This window comes from Coturnix japonica, chromosome 1 (assembly GCF_001577835.2).
Source record: "Coturnix japonica isolate 7356 chromosome 1, Coturnix japonica 2.1, whole genome shotgun sequence".
NCBI lineage: Eukaryota > Metazoa > Chordata > Aves > Galliformes > Phasianidae > Coturnix > Coturnix japonica.
In genome coordinates, this window is record NC_029516.1 from 18,171,138 (window position 1) to 18,199,137 (window position 28,000).

The 28,000-nt window shown below is 41.2% G+C and overlaps 1 protein-coding gene across 1 annotated transcript; it reads right to left on the reverse strand.

Moving 5' to 3' along the window:
- Nucleotides 1-695: 695 nt before the first annotated feature.
- LOC107308531 (mitogen-activated protein kinase 12-like) lies at nucleotides 696-27,990 on the reverse strand. The gene is made up of 12 exons (XM_032448654.1): nucleotides 27,848-27,990; nucleotides 27,620-27,749; nucleotides 20,577-20,635; nucleotides 17,680-17,791; nucleotides 13,049-13,078; nucleotides 12,418-12,465; nucleotides 8,346-8,460; nucleotides 7,644-7,715; nucleotides 6,790-6,869; nucleotides 5,855-5,933; nucleotides 4,041-4,214; nucleotides 696-3,234 (listed from the first exon to the last, which is right to left on the reverse strand). Exons 1-12 carry the CDS (start codon nucleotides 27,988-27,990, stop codon nucleotides 3,164-3,166), a joined length of 1,113 nt encoding a protein of 370 aa, XP_032304545.1. The 3' UTR covers nucleotides 696-3,163.
- Nucleotides 27,991-28,000: the final 10 nt, after the last annotated feature.

Below are 28,000 nucleotides of genomic sequence, written 5' to 3' on the forward strand. Positions count from 1 at the left end.
CTCAGTGTTCTCCAGGCTGAGCAGTCCCAGGTGTCTCAGCTTTTCCTTATATGGGAGCTACTCCAGATCTCTATCTTTGCATCCCTCCAATGGTCTCTCTCTAGAAGATCCTGTCTTTCTTTAATAGAGGGGCCCAGTAATGGACACAGTACTTCAGATGAAGTGAAATGAAGAAATGAAATGGTGAGCCATGTCCACCCACAGCATCTCCTGATCAAAATTCAACATGAACAATGTCTTCAATGCCATGGACATGTAACGGGGTGATCTTTACCTAAAGCAGCCAGGAGGCTCTTAAGGTTTTCAAGGCAAAGGTCTTGTATCCAACCTGGAGTTGTGTATGGTTGATGACCATCAGTCTGACTTTAAAATCAATCTGAGGAACGAATGGTAGTTAAGCATGCAAATCATCCTTCAGAACAAAGCAGGGACGTCTGCTAAAAACAGATGCTCTAGGAAATAATTAGGTGGCAGCAGTACAATCAAGTCAGCTCTGTGGCTGACTCACAGCCTGGAAAATGGGAGAAAGGTTTTGTGGGCTGACTGACTTCCAAACTAAACTACAGCAGCAGCTCACATTACATGAAATGTACCTACAGATTTAGGTTTCATATGGTTCCCTTGTACTGAAAACACTACTTTCAGTACTGATTATACATTTGGGAATACATATGGGGGAAAAAAGACACCATTACTGTGTAAAAAAACCCAAAAACCCAACCTTTATTTTTCACAATACATTTCAAGTACATGCAGAACAGATTTACATTTGTCCTTAAGGCAAACAGAAATTGGGTTCTTATTCCTGAGTTGCTAAGCACCAGTAGAAATAGCAAATAAAAGCCTGGGAAATGTTGCTGCCTTTGAAACAGCAGCTGCCTCTCATGCAAAATATTTCTGCTTTCACCTCACATTTCTTTTAATGAGCGATTTATACTAAAAATTCCTATTGCTTTTTTGAGCAGCTTCTTCAGATCCCATTCTCTTCACAGAAACATCGTGCCAAGATGCAACAAACTTTTCATGTTTGTTATTTACCTCACACAGTGTTTACTGACAGACGGCGCAGCAGTTCTTCTGTCTCTCCTGGCACACACATCAAGGGCTGCTCTTCAGTTACTGTAAGAGTTCTGGAATCCCCAAATGCAGAAAAACCAAACACCAGCACCTTATGTCTACAGGAGCTTGTGGTTTCTCTAGTACTGTAAGAGGCAAATTCACCTCAGCCACTCAACATTTGCAATGAGCTAAGCTATCAAAACCCACCATCTCCAATAGGCATTTTTCTCCCATGATCTGTAAGAGGATGACAGGGCACGACCCTAAAAAACACTCAGTAAGTGCAAAATAAAGTTCCTGTTTCACATAAAAGCGTAGTCCAAGCAGAAAGTCAATAGTACGAAATGGGGAAAGTGACATCTACAGTGGAAGAATGTTTTACTTCAAATTAAATGTGCTGCTTATTTTCATGTATTCCTGAAACCAAGCCTGTTAATGTCTTGTCAAACACATCAACAATTGCATGTTTGTTACCATTTGCTCTCTAGGTGTCTGTCTCCACTAATCAATGCTCATCATGAATAATTTTTAAACAAATGGCACTATTTCCTGGAGTCTAAGTTAAACATTCACGGAAAGAAACAGAACAACTGTGCCTTGATTAAAGATCTGCTTTAAATTGGGTATGAAAGCAAAAGCCAACGCACTGACCACATGTAATTTCTTAGTTCTTTTACAGCTATTACCTGCTAGTACCAAATGTCTTCCTTCACAACCACTGCACTCAGTGGCAACAAATGACAGCAGATCACTTTGGGAATAATCCACACCCAAACAGTCAACTTTCAAAACTACCTCTAACAAAAAGAAGTGCTCCCAGAAGGAACCCTTCACCTGTCTAAGGGGTTAATAATCATCCAGGCTGGATTTGGTTATGAACTGTCTGGGGTAGTGGCCGGTAACCCTGTCCACAGTAAGGGGGTTGAAACTAGATGATCTTTGAGGTCCTTTTCAACCTCAGGCCACTCTACAATTCACTCTATGATTCTATGATGAACTAAGCACCAAGGAGAACACAATGAATGAACCCAGATAATAAGAGGAGCACACAAAGCATCTCACATCCCACTGTAGCTCATCAGGAATCTGACTCCTTCTGGTAAGGCTCCTCCCAGTGGAAGGTTGGAAGGTTCCCCCCAAAGTAAGATGACTCCAGAAGGCTCCAAAAAACAATGGTTGTGATTCTGCACCTGGTGACACCTCCGTCCAAGAGCCTATTTCTAAATCAGTGCTGCTGGTTATCTAATCAGTATGTCCTTTGAGAACATGTATATTTTCAATGGTTATTTCAGAAATAAGATGCTAGAAAGCTTATACAGTTTCAGACAGTCTTAAAATGATTCCCCCTGTACACCTATACTCTGTTACAAAGAGACTGCACTGTACTGAGATAAAAACATTGTGACTCTAGGAAGCGATTGTTTACCTAGTGATTGCTCACCTAGTGCACTCAGGAAATCTCATTGCAGTGCGCTGGTAACTTTAACAATCTCTAGGACTCTCTTGCCTGCTTCTTGCCTCTTGCATACATTTTTCAGACCTGGATGGAGCTCAGGCTCTTCTGCCCTCATGAAGGCGAAAAGAAATGCATCCATTCAGGCTGTATTGTCTGCTCCTGACTAGCTGTGGTCACAGAAGCTTATCAGCCTCTCTAGACATCTCATCAAGGTGAAACATTCCAGAGGAAGTCCTTTCAATACCTCTTAAATTCAAGATGGTTCAACAGCACCGGTGAGCAGAGAGCAGATACTGTACATCACTGATGTATGCTGTGTCTCAGCTTGTTTGCAGTGGTAACTTGTACTCTCATCTGATTTCTGATTCAAAGAATTGGTCCCACCTGCTCTTTCAAGGGTTGCCAGAGCCTGAATCCTTTTGTGCAGAGGGGAGAAGATGTGAGCAGAAATAAGCTTCTGGGCAGTTCTGAGGTGCTGCTTCCAGAGGCACCACATCTCCACATGCACGGTAAAAGACACTGCTCCTTCTTACGGTGCAGATGAAATTACATCCAGTTTATTTATAAAAAATTAATACACCTGAAATATCACAAACATTTACAGCTTTCCTGCTTTCTTCTGAGTTCTGAAAGGACCGAGCCATACAATTACACTGCTGTCTCCTTTGACTCTGATGTTTGTGGTGGCTTGAAGTTCAGTATCTCTTTATATGTAATACCTGGAATAAAGAAACCAAAACAACACAAAACAACAGAATAAACCATGTTGCTGGTCTGGCCAGAAAAGGAGCTGCAGACATAAGCCAGATGCAGACCCCAGCATGGATAGGCTTCGGTCAAGGTGAGAAAGACAGAGACCTCTTCAGGTGAAAAAAGAGGAGTACAAAAAATAATCAGAGATTGTTTTACCACTGTTTCACCACTTCAGATTTGAAGAAGTAGCCCAATACAAAAATGTCGTGTTTTCAAAGGGTGTAAGCATTGACATTATAATACAGTGGAAAATATACTCAGAAAGTGCTCTTAAGTACAGCAGAATTACAGATCAAGACCTCACCTCATTTAAGAGTCAAAATACAAAACTCTGAGGGGAGACAAAAGCCAGATTCAGATTTTAATTTCTCCTGAGAGAGACAGGCCTTCTCAAAAAGAGAAAACATATCTAACTGGAAATTGAGGCCAGCAATAGCTTTAAGGCCTACAGAGACAACAGCTAAGGAATCTGTTGCCCTGTCCTATCCACTGTAACAAACACGTTTCTTTCTTACATTGCAGGAGATAAGAAGAAAGATGTATGAAGAAGATAAGGAACCACTGTTAGAAGGAAGAGAAGAAAACCTTTGAAGATATTTTCAGGGAGATTTGCTAAAAGGAACACCGACCAACAGTGTTTCTCTATTTCACTGCTGTCCACTTATTCTTTTCCATTAAAAGCTGTGACACTCATCAGCAAAGGAGAATATTTTCATGTCAGGATGGCCTTTCTAGCTGCTTATTCTTTAAAACATCACAAAACTAAACTCACGCTTCCACTCATCCAGGGGTAGATCCATGTTATCAAATGTGTCATCATATTTCTCAGCCTCAATTTCTTCCTCAGGATCATGAATTGCTTCAAAGTAAGGATGCATCAAAGCCTCAGCTGCCGTGACTCGCTCCTCCGCATCCAGCACCAGCATGTTCTCCAAAAGATTCACAGCTATGGGACAGAAAATGAACACTGCATTGAAATCAAGCGCCGATTTCAGCTTATACATAGTAATGCTGCATTGAAGATGCTTCAAAGATACCTACAGATTTACAAAGCAGAATCATTGGGTGCTCATTCTACAGCCAGTGAGGTCCAACTGCACAACAAAACAGAGTGCTGTGAACAAGCTGGGATGTGTACCAAGAAATGCAGAGATGCTCCTTAAATTCCACATGCAATACAGACACATCACCTCAGCTCTGACTTCTGAACTTCTGACTCCAGGTCCACTGCATGTAGGAACTCCCCAGATGTCTGCCCTCACTGCCAGCACTTTGTTGTGGTTATGAGGCACATCATTACTTGGCAGGGGCACTATGAGCAGATGGGTGTAGAGCTATCGAGAATTGTTTGTTATGTGACTAGATCCATGTCCTCAGCATTGGCAGCACATTTTCAAGTTCACCAAGACATCCATGCTCTAAATGTCAGCACTAACTTTATCTGCAACGTGTTTTGACCTCACCAAGACAATCCATGAAATCCATGAACATCTTCAGTGTTCCTCACGGGTGGATTTTGGATCGGGCCCTCTGTGAGACTATCAAAAGGCACTAGTATAAACTGACATGATTCTATTATGTTCATAAAAGTATCCTGTAAGAAAGTTTCTGAGTTGGGTGGAGCACCAGAAAGGAAGAAGGGACAGCAGCATGGGAAAAGATGCTACAACACCTGCTTGGCACATTATGGCTTCATAGCATCATAGAATCATTTCGATTGGAAAAGAACACTGAAATCTTTAAGTCCAACCACGCACCTAACAAGTCCTTCCAACCTTCTCTCCCAGACCAAGAGCAGTTGTTTTTCTTATAAGGAACAGCCAGATGGCCAAAGAAGTGACAGGAAGAAATAAAGTAGAGATGTGTAGAGTTTTCTGCAGCTGGGACAGCTAGTGAGTGAGCCATGCGGTCATGGTTAATAATCCTACTGTATCTTCATATGCCATTTTAACTGCTTAAATACAGAAGATTCAATTGTCCTAATTCATATTCTAAGAAAGCCTGGCTTTATGAGTCAGGTCATTGGGGAACGGATGAAGCTGGGCAGAGCCATCTCAGAGCACTTATTGCCTCAGGTCATGTCACAGTTATGCACACTTGGTATGTTCTTCTAGCTGTTTATATCCATCAAATACAAGCCAGATCTTTGCAGGAATGCACAGATGTTTCTCAGGACGCATTCATTCCATGTCTAAAATGTCAGCTTTCTATTTGTTTGCATTTCTGTTGTACATCAAAAGGACCTTTCAGAATTATATTTAAAATACAATGCACAGAAACCTTTATTAAATATATTTAAATCCCCAGGGCTCTTGAGAAAGCTGCTTCAGTAAAACCATTAAGCACGGTCTGGATCAGAGCCTAAAGCATAAAATACTTCTTTTTGACTCTTTTGAATCATCTGATTCCTGGCAGTGTCTAAACTTGGCACAGTTCGGCCACTAGAATCAAAGTTCTGAGTTATGGAAAGCAAGAGGCAGAGCAGCATGGGAATCATCACATAACTTATCACATGCTGACACTGCTGCTGCCTCCAGTGCAAACAAAACAACAACGGACTGTACACATTGACACAAACTGCCTTACCCAAAGGACTCGCATGCTTCAAGACGGATGCAAAATCCTTTTTCTGGACTTTTGGAAGGCTTTTGATGTAGTTTTTTGCCTTGAAAGAAACATGAGTATTAAATCAGAACTTTTCCTCCTTTACTAGGTACCTTACTGGTGCTTTGACAGTACCTTGCACAAAAGGATATTTTTTTTTGTTCTAAGGCCTGGTTATGTTCATCTTCTTGTTGAAAGGAACAGTTTCTTTTAAACCAAACCTCACAATTCTGATTAAGAAATTAAACATAAAGCTCTGATACCTAATCAACATCTAATATGCTGATTAGAATAAGTATGTATTCATCGTTTGAAAGAATGCCATACTGAAATTTACAGAAGCCTCTAAAAGTGTATGTTTCACAGTAATTCTGTAGTATTCAATCTGCACAGTTCATCTAATGGTTTATTTTAGGTTCTTTATAGCAGGGACTTCAGGATTCTCAAAAACATCACAAGAAAATAGGAAAGAGGAAGTCAGAGACACCCACAGAATGGATGGGCTCTCTGAAGAGGTTCATATTGTCAGTACACTTCCAGCAAAGGAAGTAATGTATCAGCTCAGCTGATTTAAAGTACTTAAATATATTGGTTTTTTTCAGTGTCCTAATCATTTTGTTTCCTCTTAATGTCCAGTAATTATTCTGGCTGTGAAACCTCCAAAGTAGGCAGAGAATCCTCCATGTGGCGCAAGTGGTAGAAGTGCCGCTCTGCTACACAGGAGGCTCGAATCCCAGGGGTTGGACTCGATGACCTCTAAGGTCCCTTCCAACTCGCACAAGACTGTGATACTGTGATACTGTGATAGATGTGCTATCAGGGGTCATTTCAGCAGCCAACACACACAATCTCAGGCAGTCTAAGAATTGAGAATGGCCCAGCGCACACAACACAGTCTGACAAAGCAGAACACTCACCTCCTGACTCTTCAGTTTTTGCACAAAATCTTGACTTGGAGTACCCGTTACTTTCATGATTTCTGTGAGCTGGTCCAGATCTGAATGCCAGAAATAAGGAACAAAGACTCTCACCATAGGATAAAAATTACGTGTTTCTTTGCTGCTGGAGAATAAAGCAAAACCAACAATGCAACAGCTGAACAGGAGGCATGTAAAAGATGAGCTGTCAGACATACAGAACTCGTAAACAGGACAAGTGATGAATTCTTGCTGTATTCTTTAGCACTACACTCCGCTGTCTGTCACAAGCGTTCGGGCCAACAAAGTATCACCTAAGGTTGAAGTATGGCCAAATCTTAACTATTTTCTTAAATTGTCAGCAATGAAATGACATGACTAAATATTTTCTGCACATCTAAAATATTCTACTATGTATTATTTACATGGTATTTTGGACAAAAGCCTCAAAAAGCTTGAAATGGACTAGCACATGCTCATAAGTTCATACACTACACCAGAACTTTCTGTGCTGAAGTTGTGGAACCTATTGCTACAACAAATGCATATGTATATATATTAATATTTACCTTTTGTATTGTCAGTGAAACTTTTAGCTGATGATTTGAGGCATCATTCAATGGATATCCCAATCCCACTCTCTATTGAGAAAGTTCAGTAATATGAGTTTTAATTCGCTGATGTACAGATGTGGTACAAGTATCAAATAACTAATTAAATACAAAGATGATAGCCTTACCTAAGCTATATGTTTCAATTTACGCTCATCAGATTTTCAGCACACTTACTGCATCACATAAGCACCTCTCATCATTTTCTGACCGTGGTTTCATTAATGCACTGAGGAAGGATACGGTCCTTTCCCCTGAACAGAGGCCTCCCCGTTATCATTTCAGCCATTATACAGCCCACAGACCAGATGTCAACTGAAAAGATGATAAAGTAGCATTAAAATATTGAATATTTGTTCATCTAAATGTAGATAAAGTTTAGTTTAACATATATTTTAAAGACATCTAAAATTTACCTTGGTAGCCTGCTATAATATACATGGGTGCCTTGCAGACTATGATAAACAGTATAGAGAATACTACTAGCATTTCTGATTGGCAAACAGAAGACAATCTGGTACTGGGCAGAATCAGTTTCTCAGTAACAAACAGATGAATGTCGGAAGTAATTCAGCTATGCTTTCAAAAACTTCTATGGTTATTCTAGCATTACCTACATTCCCTCATTCTGCCGCTTACCCTGTCTGTTACAAACAAGCACATCTTTGCAGAAAGATTAGTCAGGGAGAACACAAATACAGTAGAGCAGGTTTGTTCCAATTGCTTTGGAACCTCCTGTGAATATTAGAAAATACACACAAAACAACCCACCCATAAACTGAACAAAAAACACCCCCCCACATGATTACCTGCAATCTACAGGGAAGTTTTTCATCATTATATTATCATTTCCACCTTCAATGTCTCACTCACTTCAGAAACACAGACTTGCCTGATTCGGTGAATGCTTCAGCTGTATTAAGACTTTTCCAAAGAGATGCTGACCTGTTTGCGTGTAATGCATCCAATTAAGGATGACCTCTGGGGCTCTGTACCACCTTGTAACCACGTAACCTGTCATCTCGCTGTCTGTATGCCTGGCCAATCCAAAATCCAGGATCTGTAGTGGAAGGACAAAGCACACCCAGACAGTTACCTATTTCATACAGATCTAACAAACACAGGAAATAAAAGGCTGAGAGCATCCTACAGAGGTGATTTTTGCATCTTTTTCTCATTGAAGTGTCTTGCTCTCATTTTAAGAATCAAGACAGAAGTATCAAGGAGGTTTACAATTTTTTTCATGTTAGATACCTCTATATCAACACTTAAAGCTGTAAAGCCAGTAGAGAAAACAATAAATTATTCAATTAATGGTTAAAGAGATACTGGTCACATTCAGTCCTGGCTGAAGTAAGGAGATATCATTATGGTTTGTATTTTTTTTTTAATGAATAACTCGAAGAAGGGAAAATTTCCTCTAGGTAACATGAAATTCTGGAACAAGCAGAGGGGACTCACTGTTATTCAGTCCCACAGATTTCCAACCTACTGCTTCAACCACAGAACAAGCCTTGGTAAGAAATGCAAGGTTAGTACAATTTTTTAGAGGATTATGTACAATTCTGCTTATTTCTAAGGCTATCCTGTAAGAAGATACAGGAGTGACCCCATCACTTTCTACAGCTGCCTGAAGAGAGGCTGTGGTGAGGTGGGGGTTGGCCTCTTCTCCCACATAACTAGTGATAGGATGAGAGGGAATGGTCTCAAGTTGCTCCAGGGTAGTCTGGATGTTAGGAAATACTTCTTCTCTGAGAGTGGTCAGGCACTGTAATGGGCTGCTCAAGGATGTGGTGGAGTCAATATCCCTGGAGGTGTTCAGGAAACATTTAGATGTTGTCCAAATGGACGTGGTTTAATGGGAAATATTGATGGTAGGTGGGCAGGTGGACTGGATGATCTTAGAGGTCTTTTCCAACCTTGGTGATTCTATGATTCTAAGACCCTATTGCTATTGCAATGTGCAGAGCAACAAGACTAAAAATAAACATTACAGCCTTTTGTCCATCTCTATGAAATTTGCTAATGTAAGGGCCCACCTGCATGAACAATCAAAAGATGGTGCCAACAGATGTGGCCAACAGTGAGTTCACAGTTTATCAGGAAATCCACGCTATGAACAAGAAGCAGGGGGTTTCAGAAGAGGAGTCTGCTCAGATCACCCTTTGCAGATACTAGATTAAGAGCATAAAATGCCAGGGCTTACCCTTATTGCAACACTAGAAGCATTATTTCCATAACTTCCCTATACCTGCTGATTACCTACAAATTTGGAATGGACTGTGGGAGGGATTTTTATTCTTCCCAATAAAATGCAATTGATTAAGCCAAAAGTTACCCTTCAAAACTGGTCTCAAAAGCCACTGGTGGTACCGTCTGGCACAGCTTTGTAGGCCTCTTTCATACAAAAGGCTGTGACACCAGGTTGTGGCAAAGGGCTAAGATGGAATCTGGGCTTGTATTTTTCTAAAGGCAGAAAATGAAGGATAGCAACAATTGTCATGTGTCATTCATTAACTTTATGATTTCTTTTTATTGAAATGTTCATTAGGCTCACGAACAACTAGAGCTCAGCATTGACACAGTACCAATGCAACAGCAATTTTCACATAAAATTATTCTCTCATACTCTGCCTGATGTTCCAGTTTTCTATCAGAATTTCAAAAGATATTTTCAAAGTGAGTTGAAAACCAATTTTATAATGCAGGAATTATGAAAGAGAGCAAATTCCCCACGGCTCAAGAGTAAGCTCCCTTTCTACTTAGCAAACTTAATTTTCTTCCTTGCTTCAGTAACTGTAACAAAAATAATTTGTAGCTTCAAGACAGCAGGAAGGGCAGAGACTCCCCCTGTGGCACCTCCACTGCCACTTCTCTGATTCCTGTGTAGCAGCTGAAAGAATTGGACAAGGCAGCTGCAAAGCATGCTCTGAGAAATAGAGCTGATTACTTATTAGCAATTAATAATTCAAGGAACTGTTCTGACTTTCCTACAGCTGCACAGCTCCTAGAGCTGGGCCAAAGGAAGCTGCTGAGACACATAAGAGGGAAAAAGGATGGGATGAACACTGGCCGAACTGCCTTATGCCAGCATATGGTGGCCTTAGATGTGCACTCACTGGGCAATTCACATCCTATGCATTACACCTGGAATGCACACACAGTGAAAGGCAGTTTAATCAGCTCAGTGTGAGCAAGATCACAGTTAAACCCCTGCCCTCATATCTTTAATGTACATTTCTCAACATTTGATAGCTGGACGACTTCATACACCAGTTGCCTTTAGATGACCAGTAGAATCATAGAATTACCCAGGTTGGAAAAGACCTTGAAGATCATCAAGTCCAAACGCAGCCTAACCATAGTACCCTAACTCTAAAAACCTTCTGCTAAATCATATCCCTGAGCAACACATCCAAATGGTTCTTAAACACATCCAGGGATGGTGATTCAACCAGCTCCCTGGGGAGCGTATTCCAGTACTTAACTACCCTTTCTGTAAAGAAAGTATTTACCAGTTTCACATTTACCAGAAAGTATTTACTGGTCTTACACTGGCACACTTCTTCTGCATGCGGTATCAGAACTTACCATAAAACTAGGGATAGAGAGTCAAGAAAGAAAACCTAAACTTAGTACTACATTTTCTCCTACTCATTTAACAAAACAGTGTTCTGGTATCAAATTATTTGCTTCAGCTTATGTAAACGCTTAAAAATGTCCAAGGTAACAGAAAAATCAGTTGTATTAGGTAAGGAAATAGAGCAATCATACAGTGAAAGAATATCTTGGACATTTGCGCCTCAAAATCTCACTGTACGGGTAGGGGGGTGGAGGGAGAACACGTCCAACTGGTTTATCTAGATTCTTTTTTTCTCCCCACTATCATCACAAGCCAGAAAGAGACAACTGGCTTCCTGTCTTTTATAGGGAAATCCTGAAAAGACACGTCCCTGAACATCCAGGTCTGTTCCACTCAGTCTCCAAAGAGCAAGAAACTGCACTGCAACAGCTATATGCTGTATATAATGCAGCAGATAATCCATGTTACACACTAAAAAACTATTTCTGCAATCCTGCATCAACTTTTATTGCATTTAATTATGGGAGTGCTTTACAACCTTTGATCTTCTGTATCTCCCGTTTGTAGACTTAGACTTACCGTATTTATTCAAAGCTGGAATTCTCACATGACTGAACTGTTTCCATAAAGGCTTGTATCTTTTCACGGAGATGGCCTTGGCCATAAGATCTAAGAGTCCTTACATATCAGGACACAAATGTCCCATTCAAACTACTGTTGTCTTGTGAAGATGTATGTGCCAGCCATGACAGCACAAGAAATGCCATAAAGTGCACCTGTCTTACAGAGTACCAATGAAAGTTAACAGTTGAACAATACAATGCTATATTAGTAACCATCTCCCTATATTGATATTGATATTTTCCTAGTAACACAGTTAAAAGCAAAAATAAAGAACTGATGTATTCCTTCTGTGAAGTGTATGTAGTCTACATGCAACTGATGCTTTTATTTTAATGGTGCAGAAGGAATCGCTATCAAAGAAATACGGTGTTTCTGGTGAGCAGTATTTGATTCCTCACATGCTTCTCTGAAGCAATGAGCTGCAAGGTATCATAAGAACAGTTCTCCATTACAGCCCTTGTGCAATTGTAAACATGGCATGATTATTTCCTGAGAAGCCTGAAACTGATAGATGCTCAGTATTCAGGGCCTTATTTCTTAAATAAATACACAAATACTGTGGTGGTGATTAAAGCCACACAAACTGGAACTGGAAAACATTTAAAAGGATCAGTCTCCAGTCGTTTTTTCCAAGTTCATTACCAGTGTCCATCTGATCCTCTTCCTTCCTCCAAGACTCTTCTGAGCTCCTGGGCTGAAACCCCTTCCTACCACTGAAACCAGTTAGCACACTTACAGCTGCCACCCCCAGTATTTTCTGTGGTGCATTTCTGATACAGACAAAAACTTTTTTCAGTAAACATATCATACCTTTAATTCACAGTCTTCATTTACTGCCAGGTTTCCAGGCTTTAGATCCTGCAATCAGTTTTTAAATGGATGTTACTTATTTACTTCACAGCAAACAGAATAAAACACACTTTAAAGGCATTTCATTTAGGTTAAATGGGTTTTGCTGCAGCTACTTAACACAGTAACAAGTAAAACAACGTCATAAATCTAAACCAGAAAATAAGACATAACAAATTACAGAAGTAAAGACAGAAACTTGAATTTCTATGTCATTTTTCCTTGCGTTCTCCCCTTGGATGACCTTTAAGGAACTCTTCCAAATAAGAAATCTATGATTCTTATATTACATTTAAATATTTTTAAGAGTTTACTTTCATTTTTGTCTTCAAAAAGTCAGAAAAAATCGTAGCCATCTCAATTTTGGTGTTGTCTGCTCTTATGGGGACTTACAATCCAATTTCACAAAGCACCAGTGCAGCTCTGGTGGCCAGCTTACAGTGGATGTAGCTAAACCAGTTCTATCAAAGATATAATCAAACTTCAACACGATAAATGTAAACTCAGGCACATTTATGTCCATGCTTACACACAATCGCATTCCTGCTGTAAGAACATATTATTTTACGTATTTTATGCAGTTTCTACTTACCCTGTGAATTATGCCAGACGAGTGAATATACTGCAAAGGAAAAAAAAAAACAAACAAGAAAGGATGTTTTAGTTAATGAGCTCCTGACCCTAAGGCGCTGTTTGAGGAGGAGGCAGAAGGTGTCTTGTCATGGTGCTAACGTCATCTGAATTTTGGGCATGTTTATTTACTACACAGAAGTAACATTCAGGTAACTCAATAGCATTTTACCCTATTCCTCCCCCAGAAACTATATACCAATAAAACAGTTTGATTACTGTACCAGATCATACAGTTTTTCTGGATATATGTCCACTGAAATAAATCCCTCTCTTTTATACATCAGAAATGCTCTTTTGAAGTAGACATCTCAGCTGTGCCATCATACTTTAGATCTGCACGCCTCAGCGTCTGAAAACACTGCACACCATGACGACTGAGGCATCTCTATTACTCAGACTAAGCAACAAGAGAACAGTAAGGGCTTTTTAACAAGTCCTCATGATGGATGAAGTGGGAATCTTAAATGTCTTTGCCTCAACCCACAAGTTTTATCTTTTTCCACTTCTCTCCTGATCCCACTGAGAGAACAGTAAGCAAACAATGATGTGGTGGGGAGCTGCAGGGTTAAACCACAGCAGTCCTTGTGGTGACCCAGAGGGGCCCAAAGGGTTAGGATGACAGATCTAAAGAGGAAGTGTTGACATAAAATTGTTATAAGCAGTATACTAGCTTAATAGCTGCTGGTCACAATGCTGATTTATTCATTCACTGTGTGGTTTTATTTGCTTTCAAGGTTGTTTTTCTTAATTCTTTTCTTGTTGTTTATTGTCTCTGGGGGCAGGCAGGCCTGTATTTACGGTTTTGTCATTTTGTATATAGCAACAGTCCCTCTGCAAAGGAATCCTCATGGTCCACCAGATGAGGGGACCAGGGAAAAGAAAGCACCTGGGCATATCTCTGTGTTACAGGGAAATACAGGGAAGTAAGCTGGCTAAACAAAGTATGTACACTTGGTAAGAACTTATATGTTTGTTGCTTTATTCTTCTACAGCTGGTTTCATATCACAGAACAGCTGAAGTTGTTTGGGACTCTGCAGATCGAGTCCCACTGCCCCACTTGCAGCAGGGTGAGATGCAGCAGGTTGCCCAGGATGGGATCAGTCAGGTTCTGATCAACTCCAAGCACGGAGCCCTTCCAGGCAACCCATTCCAGTGTGGTGGTCAGACACCAAACCTTTTTCTTCTTGTGGTCAGATGGAATTCTCTGTTTCACCTTGTGCCTGTTGCCTCTCATCCTGTCATTAGGCACCAGTGAGAAGTCTAGCTCTATCTTCTTTACACCTTCCTGTCAGACACACATAGACACTGGTCAGAGCCATGTCATGCCAGGTCTTTTCCAGGCAGCATGAGCCCATCTCACACAGCCTCTAATTGCACACTCTCCACTCCAGATCTCCCAGTGCCTTGGTGTCCTTGCTCTGTCAGTGCCCTCCTTGTGCTGGGATGCCTCAAACTGAACACAGTGCTCCAGAAATGGTCTCTTAAGTTCTGAGGAGAAGGAGAAAAATCACTTCCCTTCACCCACAGGTCATAACTTCACCCATACAGTCAAGATGGTGATAGTGCTCTGCTGTCACTGGGGCACACTGCTGACCGTCACGCCTGAGCCCCCTTCTGGAAAGCTTTCTGTCCTGCTGTGGCCCAAAGCCCCAACACTATGCACCTCCAGCAGATGGCGCATCACTTTCTTCTACCTATTAGACAAGCTTTAAAACCGCCCATAGAACTGCCAAAGCACTGAGGGCTGAGGGGACTGTTACCCAGAGTGCAGGCTGTAAAACCACTACAGCACAGGAAGATCTATGAAACACTATTTCTGTCATGAATGTGCATGAAGTACATTGGGATGGGAGGAACCAGATGCAAAAAAGAAGAGGTTATAGAATCTGGAGAAAATATCAATACATATATATTTTTAACAATACGCCTGTAAGCGGTTAGACTCCCAGCAAATGGAAGAAAGGCTGGAGTCTTCAGCCAACAGCCATCTTTACCAAGGATACCACCATGACTATTTACATTCTGAATCGCTTTGGTGTCTTTGTACTGAGGCCACTTCATTTTCCAAAGCAGATGCTAATAATATTCTATAGGCTATTTTTGCCGGTATGACTGTACACAGTAGGGAAATAACCAGCAGATTCAGGAATTTCTGCACCTAAGAATGTAGCATGTAGAAACAGGAATTAAAGGGACTGCACCCTTTTGAGTTTTATTTTAAGTAAATCCACCCATTTGGGTGAAGAATGTGGTTTTATTGGTGTTCTCACTCCACTGAAGGTTTAATGACAGTTAATAGCACCAAAAATCATGTCAGCACTTTGGGGAGAACTCATCTGTTTTCTCAGCACTTCTCTTTAAGACTGCTGAGATTTAATAAAATAGCCCTTATTTCTGGTGCTAATATAAACGCCAAACGGCCTTCTGTAAACTGAAAAACCTGTGTTGAGCTGCAGTGCTTCTTCAACAATAGTGGTATTCTGTAACTGCTTTCTATTATCAACTGGCAGGTACAGCACTGGAACTAGGCTACTCTTAGTTCGGAAAGTTTTCCATTTCAGTTCAACAGTCTTCTGAAATGGGACCCTATTCTTGCCAAATTTCCTCATTAAGTCATTCACCTGTTGTCAGATTATTCACCCTTAATGTGATAAACACACCGAGCCCACAGCAGACACACACTTCACAGTGTTATCATCACTTTACTGGAACAAAATTTCATTCAAGGTTCCAGTTTAATGTGTGCAAAGTGCCTCTGAATGCAGGAGCTCTGCGCATAAGCCTAAAGATGACTTTTGATAGCGTTCATAAATCCTTCAGACTGTGCTAGGAAGAGATCCAACGGCTGTCTGAATTCTGAGGATTCTTGTCTGTATACGTAATTTTTATACAAAACAAAGATCGACTAAAAAGTGAATTAGAAAAGTCTAAGGGAAAAGTATTCCAGGCATCAAGAAAAGTGAAAATGAGGAGTGACTTAACAGATAAAGAAAAACTGAAGAGGAAACGGGTGAGGGAGGAAGAAACAGTGAAGCAGAAAGAACACCACAAATGAGAACAAAAACCAGTAAATACGGATAACCAAAGGAGAGAACTGGAAGAAGTAAATATTACCATGAATATGTCAAAAGACACTTGAAGAGGTACTTGTACAGCCCAAGAGCTAAGTTTCCATTCTCAAATACTGTATAAATTATGCAATATGATTACCAACCCCATCCTCAGACTGCTAAGAAAACAAACCCAATCCACATTCCTGCAGACAAGGAACCCAAGACCGAAGGAGCTGGAAACTCCAGTCTGCTCCACCCGCATAAGGACATTTATTTTCAGCTTGCTTCCATATTCTTTGACATCACACAGCTTCTCTGCCATACAAAAGAATGACAAAAGCCCTCTAAGTTGCAAGTCTAACCAAGTACTTTAAAGAAAAGACGAAAGCAAACCGCTGTGCCACCAAAAAAAACCCATAGAATCATAGAATGGCCTGGTTTGAAAAGGACCACAATGATCATCAAGTTTCAACCCCCCTGCTACATTCAGGGTTTCTAACCATCACACCAGGCTGCCCAGAGCCACATCCAGGCTGGCCTTGAATGTGGGGCATCCATAACCACTTTGGGCAACCTGTTCCACTGTGTCACCACCCTCTGAGTGAAAAACTTTCTCCTAATATCTAACCTAGACCTCAAGAACAAAACATATTTACTAAATTTCATGATGAGAGTAAAACAATAGCTGTCTTTCTGTATCTATTAAATATGGAGCTACAAAGGAATCATGGATGCACTGTTGCTGATACTCTTGTACAGGATCAGCAAGTTGTCCCGCAGTACTATTTATTTTAATAGGGTTTGGCAATAAAAATACACATCTGGACAAATCAGAATCTTGGCAGATGTGACACATTTTCCTGTATCAAAAACAGCGTTGGATTTCCACTGCATACGCACACCCCTATCAGATACAACTCCCAGCACACTGTCTGCACTTAACCTTTGTGTGCAGAGAAAAGTGTGCTCATATGTTGTAGGACTATAAAGCAAAAAATGTTGTGCTGGCAGCAGCCAAAAGAACCACACCAATCCTAGACAGTGCAGTTCTATGGCCTCCCTTCTATGCAGCGTGTCTCCTGAACAGCAAAGGGAATTAAATGGTCATTGCTGCTGGAGAGCTCGGACACAGCCTGCAGAGCTAGGTGAAGGGACTTAGAATAGTAATATTACAACAGGAATACATCACCTGAATTCTCAATTCTTATTTCTTACATACGTAAATAAGTGAAATGCTATGTTTCAAGCTATGGCAGGGGACATGGTTTAGTAGGAGCTATTGGTAATAGGTGAACGGTTGGACTGGATGATCGTTTAGGTCTTTTCCAACCTTGGTGATTCTATGATTCTACAAACCCCAGCCCTGCCAGATAACGCTTACTGTCACAAAGTAACTACTGCACAGAATATCACTACTTGTACAAACAAGGCAAGGTAAGCTCTAACCTGCCATCAAATAATAAGTATTTACAGCTCTCCATAACGGTTCACTAGGAAAACAAAGTTGTGGAATAGAAATAACAAAAAGTGGCAAACCTTCAAGCCTTTTAATATCTGATATACCAAGAACTGGATTCGGTCTTCAGTGAGTTTCTCATGCTTCATTATCTTACTTAAGTCTGTTCCCATAAATGGCATGACCAGGTAGCTTAAACAGGCAAACAAACAAAAACAGAAATAAAGTCAGAATAATTTTGTCAAATAAATTGAAACATATTTGTATGTTATAGTTCACTGATCATTATATAGATCATTCTGTTACCAAACAATTCTACTATCTTCCCTTCAGGCCCCTCTGTGTTTCCATCTGTTGTCATGAAGGGGTATCACGTAACCCTGACACTGATTATAGAAAGTTAGAAGCTAGCAGAAAAGTGCAGATGCTGAACTAGACAAAAGGTAGCCACTCAACAGCCATGTGATATCTCAAAGATATTGGAACAGGAAACTGGGACATTCACTCACAGTGGTATTTATCTCACCATCATTATCATAGGGTATGCGAACTAGCAGCAATCAAACTGCCTAGAATCAAATAGACAAGGTCATATGTAACAAATTAACTTCTATCTAGGATTGTAACCTCCTTCATCTTTAGTAACTCATATCAGCTTCCAAGCTTAACATTCACGGACCACTTTGTTGTCCTTTGGGCAGAAAAAATGCGCAGTTCAATTCTGTAATCACATAAGGATGTAGCAACTACTGAGATGAGAATGAAATTTCTTCTCTTTCACCAAGTCTCACTCTAGATGCTTCTCGACAACAGACCCAGTAACCCAGAAAACTGAGTCTGACTTCTGCGTTGTTGATGCTCTTGAATGTTAAAAGCATATTAAGTACTCCTCTGAATCAGACTTATTAGATGCATTTTCCCAGAGGTCATAAATATTTGAAATGAACCAGAAAATGACATTACTTCTACAGAAAAAAAAAAAAAAAACCAACAAAAAAACCCAACAAAACAGAGAAAGAAATATGTATGTGCCTTTTACTGATGGCAGTGACCTTCAAGATTCATTAAGATTTCACCAGCCCGCCCTCATCTGTACAGATCCCAGGCCTCTGGATGGATAACAATTTATGTACACAGACAACATTAAAAACAACATATAACCTTCAGGCACTCTACGACCACTTTTACATGTGCATTATGCTCAGTTTACAGTCTGATGACATCAAATCTCTCAGTCAAACCGAGGAAACAAAATGGGGAAACAAGATTTAAGAAACAGAAAATCCACTTCTGAGTTTGAAAATCCAAATGGTAGCAAGAGTTGAAGAGTAACACATTGGAACAAAAGGATCAAACATTATAGGCTCACTTGAACACTTTGTCTTCTATCTACAACTTGTCAAACTTGTTTTTATTTTAGAAATGTGTTTACAGTGATGTTAGACACTTGCTTGCCAATTCACTCCAATGGAAACGGGATGCCTACCACATTTAAGTTCCTTGCAAGTCCAAGTTAAAATCCTAAAACTTTTAGAGGGCAGCGATCTGTTATAGCTACATTTTTTATGACACAACAACAGACAATGCAAGAAGTGTATTCAAAGAAGATGAAAAACAGCTGTACGCAGTGGGATTTCAATTGGTAAAGACTCACATATCTCTGATTTTGTACACTATTTCCATCAGCTGAATTTCCAACTCTGACAGAAAAGCGGTGCAAGCAGGGAAATGACACTGACTGTTTCTTCACACAGGAAATGAGATTTTGGCTTCATTACACTGACTCGTGGAATAGAGCAGCAGGAAAGCCGAGCAGCAGATAGAGCAGGAACATGTTTTGCTTTAAACGGGAGGGCCAGAAGTTACTTAAGAAACCCAAAGTCCTGGATGACACCAGCCATAGGGATTGGCTGGTGGTGAAGCCACTTGTCTCTCTTCAGCTGTTTCTGGCCACAGATCAACTTGAATTTGATCTTTACACAATAGGCAAGAGATAACATCTCACAGCTTGTCAGCCAAGGGAAGCCTCACGTATCTAATCCAACCTTTTGGACAACATCCTTTTTGGCTCTGTGGTGTTTTAAATGATCAATATTAACACATGGTCCGTGTTTTTTGTACTTCATTTCTCATGTTTTCTTGTCAGATAGCTTTTTTTTTGGTCAACATACAAATGCACAGGGTTGCTTTTTAAAATATAGATACATTAGAAGAAATCCAATTCAGTTCTACAGAAATAACACATTAACTACATTAAGCCCAAGAGGGCTTCTGACCACTATTTCTGCAGGGACTCTAATTCACAAGAATTGCAGAAGGATCCACAAGTAAAACAGACTTTTAATATCTGCAGCACTAAATATCTGGCATCTGAGATGCTGCCAAAAGGGAGATATCAGAGAGATGTAAACGCCTGGTGCCAGAAAATAATTTATATTATGTATTGCTTGGATCATGTTGGCCTGTGAGGTTAGTAGTCAAGGGGAAATGTACAACACCTTCATCTGGAGATAAGGAATTGCAGAAAGAGCACTGGGAAACCTTACAGGGAATGAAACAGAGCAGAGCTCAGATATTCACAAAACAATTAAACATTAAGAGCAGCTTTGAATTAATCCTAGAATTAGAATGGAGGCATTACTTTCAGATTACTCACTTGGGTTAATGGTTCCATTATCTGATCAGTCTAAGCTTTAGTGTAAGAAACAAGACATTAAAGGTGGGTTAGAGAACCCATCAGAATGTGTTTACTGAGGGCTGCATGAAACACACACCTTATAAAACAGGTTACTAGCTCTAACAACACTCTGAAAACCTGCCAATTTCAAAGCTGAACGTACCAGCTATTCTAAGATGGAATTCAGAAAACTCAGGACACAACAGGTTTGGAGTTCTCCATTATTAGGAAACACAAACAACTCTTTTTCTATACAAGGAACAGTCCCCTGCTCCTAAACAAAAAGAACTCAAAACTTACAAGCCATTAAATTTCTCCAGTGTGACATCTGGTGTGAACACATCCAATATTCCAATGACCTGAAGATAAGGAGAAGGGAGAGAAAAAAAACATGGGTTAATACTATCTTAACACAAAAATTCCTGTAATCAGTGGAGAAATGCAATCAAAATCATTTTCATAACAGGACATTAACTACAGGCGTAAAAATGGCTGAAGTAGTGCCTAACAACATTAGGATTTGCTATGTGTTAAATTTTAAAACTTTGAGGGCTACTCATGATAAAAAAGATGTATGTGTGAAAGAAAAAGTTCAGAGGCTTACAGTTTTATACAAGAAGACTAATCTGAATGACTTCTGTTTTTGAAATAAACCAGGTAAATTGGTTGATAATCTGAGCCAATCATAAGTGGTCCTCACCAACTGGACCAGCACAGACAGCAGTGAAGAACACTTCAAATACCTGCTAATTTCCCTCAGGAGGCGATTTAGGTAGAAACATTGCAATCTCTAACTGGGAGAGAGATCAAGAAAGTAGAACTAAATTCTTCCCATAAAGAGTATATTATCAAGAGAAATAACCACCTAGCGAAACACATCTCCCCACCACCCTTCCTAAGAGGGAGATTTCGGTTAGATGTTAGGAAGAAATTCTTCACTCAGATGGTGGTGAGGCCCTGGCACAGCTGCCCATAGAGCTGTGGGTGCCCCATCCCTGGAGGTGCTCAAGGCCAGGTTGGATGGGGCCCTGGGCAGCCTGAGCTGGTGAGGAGCAGCCAGCCCACAGCACGGGATTAGAACTGGATAGGCTTTAAGGTCCCTTCCAATCTAAGCCATTCTACGATTCTAGGATACATTTTTTCAGTGGAACTGCAACAACTGAATATAGACTTAATACAGTTACCTCCAGTGCTTCTCTCAAGCTCATTTACGACGAGTTAATTAAATATACAGAGCTAGATGTTTCAAAAGATGTAGCTGGCATTGTCTAAAGCCGATTCAGCTCAGACTCTGCTTAATCCTGTAAATTCCTACACATTACAGGCATTTTACCATCAAAGTACTGAAATGACTCCACAATTCACCTGGATATCAGTCAGGATGGGTTTGGGACATTATTAGGATATTAGCATAGCAAGTTATGTGGAGGCAAAGACAACGCAGAGAGAGCAGAAATGAAGGGAAAAAAAGAAAGAAAGGAAAGATGACTTCCTTTATTTAAAGCTTTGAATAAAACCAACCAACACTGATGAAATCCTTTGTGCGCCTATTTTTATCCTTTCCACATTCAAGGCACCACAGTTAGACTGGGTGTTACCAAGATGTTGCAAGCCTGAACCAGGCAATCTAATACAGACAAAGAAAGAAAGCTCACAACCCCTCATCTCTGCACCCAAATGTACCTTAGAAAAAATCGCTAGTAATATTTTTCTTAGGACTGTCATCTGAAATTCATGCAGAATAATCTAACTACCATAAAACACTGATTACACCTGCAGGGGATCTGGTTATTCTCTGAAGTGCCATCTTCAGTGCCTCTTACCCTCACTGTACTTTTTCAGAAGTCCCACTTGTTCTCTCCAAGGAGGCATTTCCATGCCTTCATTCACCTAAGCTATGTGCCTCACCAACACAAAATTCCATTTCCTTGGTGATGTTTATTGAACAGCTGTGCTTTGGGATGATTTTCCTTCCCTGGAACAGAGTCATTTAGTACTTCCACCCAGAACACTGGTTTCTGCAGATAAGCAAGGAAGCACAGATTGAAATAAATCCTCCCAGTAAGATACATCTCCAGATACTTCTCCAGGAAAAGGAAAAGAACTGGACAGAGTGTAGGAAACTCCCTTTTCTGTACTGTGGAATATCCTAAGTCTGTCTAAAATGTCCTCTTCTCCCAGATAAATACAGTATCTGCAAAAACTTTGTGGTGCTTAGGCACACAGCATCGAGGAGCTCCTCATCCATATACTCCCATGCACATTCATGTATTTTCAAGGACTGTTTCACTGGATTTCTGTAAAGCAGTTTCTGATGTAAGCAGCAGTACATGAACAAAAGGCTTGATCTGCTATAAATTAATAAGTAATGCAGGCTATGTCTCTCATGCATTAAGTGCTTCTTTATCCTGTGGATGTTACGCATGAACACACAGTGAAGCTGAGCAGCTCTGGCACTCAAGCTACAAACATTTTCTAAGAGGGAGCCCTGCTGGGTTATACTGAACTATATATCACACTGCGTTACATTTTCTGCAGTGTTAGCTTCAACTTCATGCTCTTGTGCTGTTCCACGTCATAGGGTATCGGCGTCCTTTTAACTATGCTAAGAAGCCTCAATCTTTCTATAACTATAGCCCCCAACACAAGACTCACTCTATAGTCACCTCCATTCCACCCAGGGTTATCTCTGCTGCGCCCCAAGGAGAGATGCCTGCTGAGGGACAATGAGCTCCTTTCTCTTTTCATTCTCTGCGTCACGCTGACAACACCAGCATCCTGACACAGTGCCATAAAATCTGACATTGCAAAAGAACAAAGAATCAAAGGAGAAAGGCAGAGAATAACAAGCTTTTCTGACCAGACTCACTGTAGTCCTGAGGGCTGGAGGAGTCTCTGCTCTTTGTGAATAAAAGCATGAGTAACTTCTTCAGAAGCTAAGGGGCACGATGAAGCACACCAGTGCAGCAGCAGCATGGGCACCAGCCATGCCTCAGGAGGCACACTCCACTAGGGACCTGTACACAACACCTGACAGACTCAGACACTGTGGACTTAAACCCTGGAGCAGGCAAAAACCCTAACACGAAAAGGTTTGGGTTTCAGTGCTGTCCTCACCGTGTTTTACTTGACTAAGCACATCAGTCTGTTTTATTACTTCTAAGGCTGGGTGTGAAGAAACAGGTGATGGCTGACATTCAGCCTGGATAAAACACCTATTAGGTAGGTTTGTAAAAATAAGCCCAACATGTGCCAACTGGTATCGCCATGTTGATTCACCGGCTCCTGGAGCCACATCTTTTAATACTCAGCGTCGTGTTATCTGCTTTGCTGTTTGTAGCTTTCAGCACACAGAAAAAGTGTCATGAATATCACTCCCCTACAACACTTTGACAGCAGTAAATCATACAGCCATGCCTCACTTGCAATCTATAAGCAGATTTGCCACTTCCAGACAGGATTGACAGTTTGCACTTTATGGCACTTAACTCCTTAAAGGATGTGAATTTCCAGCTATGCAGTCCTGCAGGGCTTCCTGCAGGAAATCTAATACAGTGAGCATTCACACTGGCACCACTCATCTGAAAAGGCACAGCTCACCTGTAACTCCCTTCTTGGATTGACTTTGTATACATTCTCTTCTAATGCTCATGTCAGGCTGGATGAGCTGCAGTCTGAAGATTCTCCTCAGGTAGGAACATACTTCCCCAATATTTTCTCTGAAAAAACATTTGCCCCCCTGGCTAATGCCAAAAGATCTCACTTTTTTTCATAATGAAGAATTCAAGGTAATTAAGTATCAGCTAACCTGGAATGGAAGGCCAGCACCACCATCTTCAGAAGCGTAACTAGAGTGAGAGCTGATTTGGTGTCTGCTGGATACCTGAGTTCCTTCCAAAAGGGGTAAAAACACTAAATGGCTCTGCTAATGCAAAGCATACATTGTTCTTCAGATGCTGGAATTCACCAGAGTACTGTTCCTACAGAGAGATGACTGAGAGACTAATAGAGTACCTTTAAACAAATACTGCAGCTGACTCCTACAAGGTTTCCAGGAAGACATCTGTAGAATATTAACTGACTCAACTTATAGAGATGTTTAATGGGCATCTGTCAAAAACCTTATGCCAAAAGCACATTCAGAATTTAAACTGGTACAACTGAGTCAGAGCTACCATGTGTGCTTATGTTTATATATATCAATACAAACGTATGCTGGCACACAGGCAATGTTTGCATTCTATTTCTGGTTTTAAATCAAAGCCGTGATAGATAATTTTAAAGGTCCTCACTTTAAATGAACTCAAAATGTAAAGAGGCAGGGAACAAAAGCAGCACTGCCCACAAAAACTTCCTAAAGGTGAACAGCCTGGTCTTCTACATGATGCAGTAGGTGCCAAAGAAACAACCAAGACCTGTAGTGGGAGGAATATGTCATGAATAATACAACATGAATAAATGAAGAAAAGCAAAAAACACAGCTTGCTTTTCATCCTGCCTTAGCTGCTTTTATTGCTCATTTCACACCATTCCCTCTTTTCTGCCAGGGTATCTGTTTATACAGCTACAAAGAGATCCAGCAGCTTATCTTGCTGGCAGCTAACTTACTGACAATATCCAAGGCAATATCTAATATCTGGGTTAAATTAATTCTTAGGCAATAGAAGTAGACTATGATGCTTGCGAAACATCCCAGATCCTCTCAAACTATAACACTCACCAAAAGACAGACCTGAGTGCCATTAGAGACAGGTCTCACTCTCTTCTCTCTTCTAGCCCATGGTCCTCAACACCACTTCCCTCATTGGTTTGTTTTCTAAGGGATGAAGAGAAGTTCTATGCTACAAACTCACATGGCTTACACAGAAACACTCCTCGCTACATTTCAGTAAGATGCTACTAGAAAGCCATTAGAGACCACTGAGATTTGGCATATAAAATGTAGAGATAGTCATCTCTGCAACCACAATTGCCTGTTCCTGAAAATGCCTGAATAGATGAGCAAACTGACATGGGAGTTAGTTCTCCTACAAGGTAAAATACAACTTCAGTAAAATTAAGTGGGATGACTCCCCTATTTCTGTTCATCCTGTAGGGTAACAGGACATCCTACAACCCTTCCACACTAAGTAAATGGACACACCCTTCAAAGGATCGATAACAGAAGTTATCCAGGGTATCAAGCAGAAGTTTTCTTCAGTTTTCTTCACTTAAGCAGGACACAATGAAGAACTGTAACACAGGATTATGATATCTTTGCACTCTTAATGGAGCGTAAGAGAAGTCATTTTTTACTGTGGTGCATCAGACCATCTTCCGTAAATTCTGAACACATCATAAGGCTAAATAAATTACAATAATGCATTGATACAAACACATCAAAACACTCCCCTGAAAGCTACGAAGGGCAGACATGGTCTATCCAAAGGCAATCACAAGGGACAAAAGAAACAGAGCATCACACTTTTCATGTAATCTGGCATCAGGCACATTATGCTTACAGAAGTCACTTCAAAAGAAAAGTAGATTAGATGTAGAGGAGTGAATGGGCTGTAATTTTAACTATCATAAAAACACATCCTTGAAACAGTTTTATATGAAGTAGAAAGAAATAGCAAGATGAAGATTAGTGCAATGGCAGATTGAAGCAGTGTCATCGTTCTTTAGTGAGCAAATACCATAATTTGTGGTAAAACTTTTCCTTTGCACCTAGACCAGATTTTTCCTTCCGTGGCCCAAATGGTTCTAAAAGACTACATTACATATTCCCTTCTAACATATATACTGATTTGTAACCGTTACAAATGGCACCCACACTCCCCAGTGAGCACTTTCATCTGTATTCTGTAGTTATTCAACAAGCCTGTGTTGAGGTTCGAGTACCGTCCTGAAGGGCCTACATGAGTGGAAAACACAACCCAACAAATGATTCTTGGAAATGGAAGACAATCTGCAAACTCTGGACCCAGTTAAGAGCTTTCAACTGCATGAGCTACCTGGAAATATGCTAAAAGATTCAGACTGAAACATTAAGAGGCACACAAAGCCTTAAGCCTACAACACAGCTTGCTTCTTCTGGACAGTCCAGATATCCCACTGATTATTCTTCAGAATGAACCTAGGCAATGTTAGTACTCAGACTGTTAATTCCATAATGTTAAATGACAATGACAGGTTACTGTTAGCACCAGTTTCTCTCATCCTCACTCTCCAACTTGCCATGAAGGCTATGTGAAGGGAGAGATGCTACAACCTCCCACACTGATCTTCCACGTTATTATTTGTAAGCAGACTCTGATGTATCATTTTAACAAGCCACCACCCCCAATCTTCCCCCCCTCTCAGTTTAAAGCATTTAAAGCCACTACTGTGATCCCCCAAGCCCACCATGGACCCTCTCCTCACGCTTCAACTCCACAGAAGTTTTCACATAGATCTGTTCAGGATAAACAATTTAATCCCACTTTCAACACTTCTTCCTACAGCTGTTCTTCTTTTGGACTGTGTGGGAATCTGTGCCAAGTGCTCCGTCCTACTCCTTACTTCCCAGTAAAGCACTTTGCTTAGTTACCCCCAAACATTCCCTGTTTCCTATTATTACAAAACCAATGCTTCCAAATACTTGATGGTGAAAGATACAGAGAGCCCTACTCCCCCCAACAGGCATGAACACATAACATGCCCACCTTCAACAGGTTCTGAAAACCTGTTTCACTTTCCAGATGCTGCCGTGTGGGATGCACAGCACAGACCCATCCTCCTGCACCTCCCAGGGATGTCATGATGAACATGGAATTTCTGAGCACTCCATCACTCTCACTGGCCTGAAGCACAAATTCCACTGCAGTTTTAAACCTTCCCACCCAACCTTTCCTACAGGACAGCAAGATGGTGCTTCTCACACAGAATCACAGAATGACCCGGGTTGGAAGGGACCTCAAGGATCATGTAGTTCCAACCCCCCTGCCTGGCAGGGCCACCAAACATACACATTTTAACTAGATCAGGTTGCCCAGGGCCCTGTCCAAACCTGGTCTTGAACACCTCCAAGGACGGGGCATCCACAACCCTCCCTGGGCAGCTGTTCCAGGCCTCAACACTCTCCTAGTGAAGAACTTCCCCCTAACATCCAACCTAAATCTTCCCTCCTGGATCCATTTCCCCTAGTCCTGCTCACAGGAAACTTCCCATTTGCGTGAGCTGAATGTCTTGCAGAATGAAGGACAGATGAGCGGGTCTTGTCGAGAGCCCTGAACACTACACAGCTGCACGACAGCTTGTCCAGCTCTGCCCAGTTTCCTTTCTTTTTCAGCGCACATAAGATCTGTGAGGACTGAACTTACGTTCTCGTGCTGCATTTGCTTCAAGAGCATGAGCTCTCTGTATGCTCTCTTGGCAAAGATCTCTGACTGGAATGGACGGCACAGCTTCTTGATGGCCACTTTGGTGCCGCTTCTTCCATCCACGGCGGAGCTTCAGGGAGCAGAACAGCGCCGGGTGAGTGCGGGCGGAGCGGCACCGCCGTGCTGTGCCCTGCCCTGCCCTGCCCTGCCGAGATAAAAAGACCCAACCCAAGTGTGCCGCTCCACGATGGAGCCCGGGATGGGGACACAAACGTCTCGCAGCGGCGTTCCCAAGCACGCACGGGCGGCCCCGCTTCCCCGCCCGGCTCTCCGCGGGATGAGGCCGCCCAGGTGCGGGTGGGGCCGGCCATCCTCAGCCCC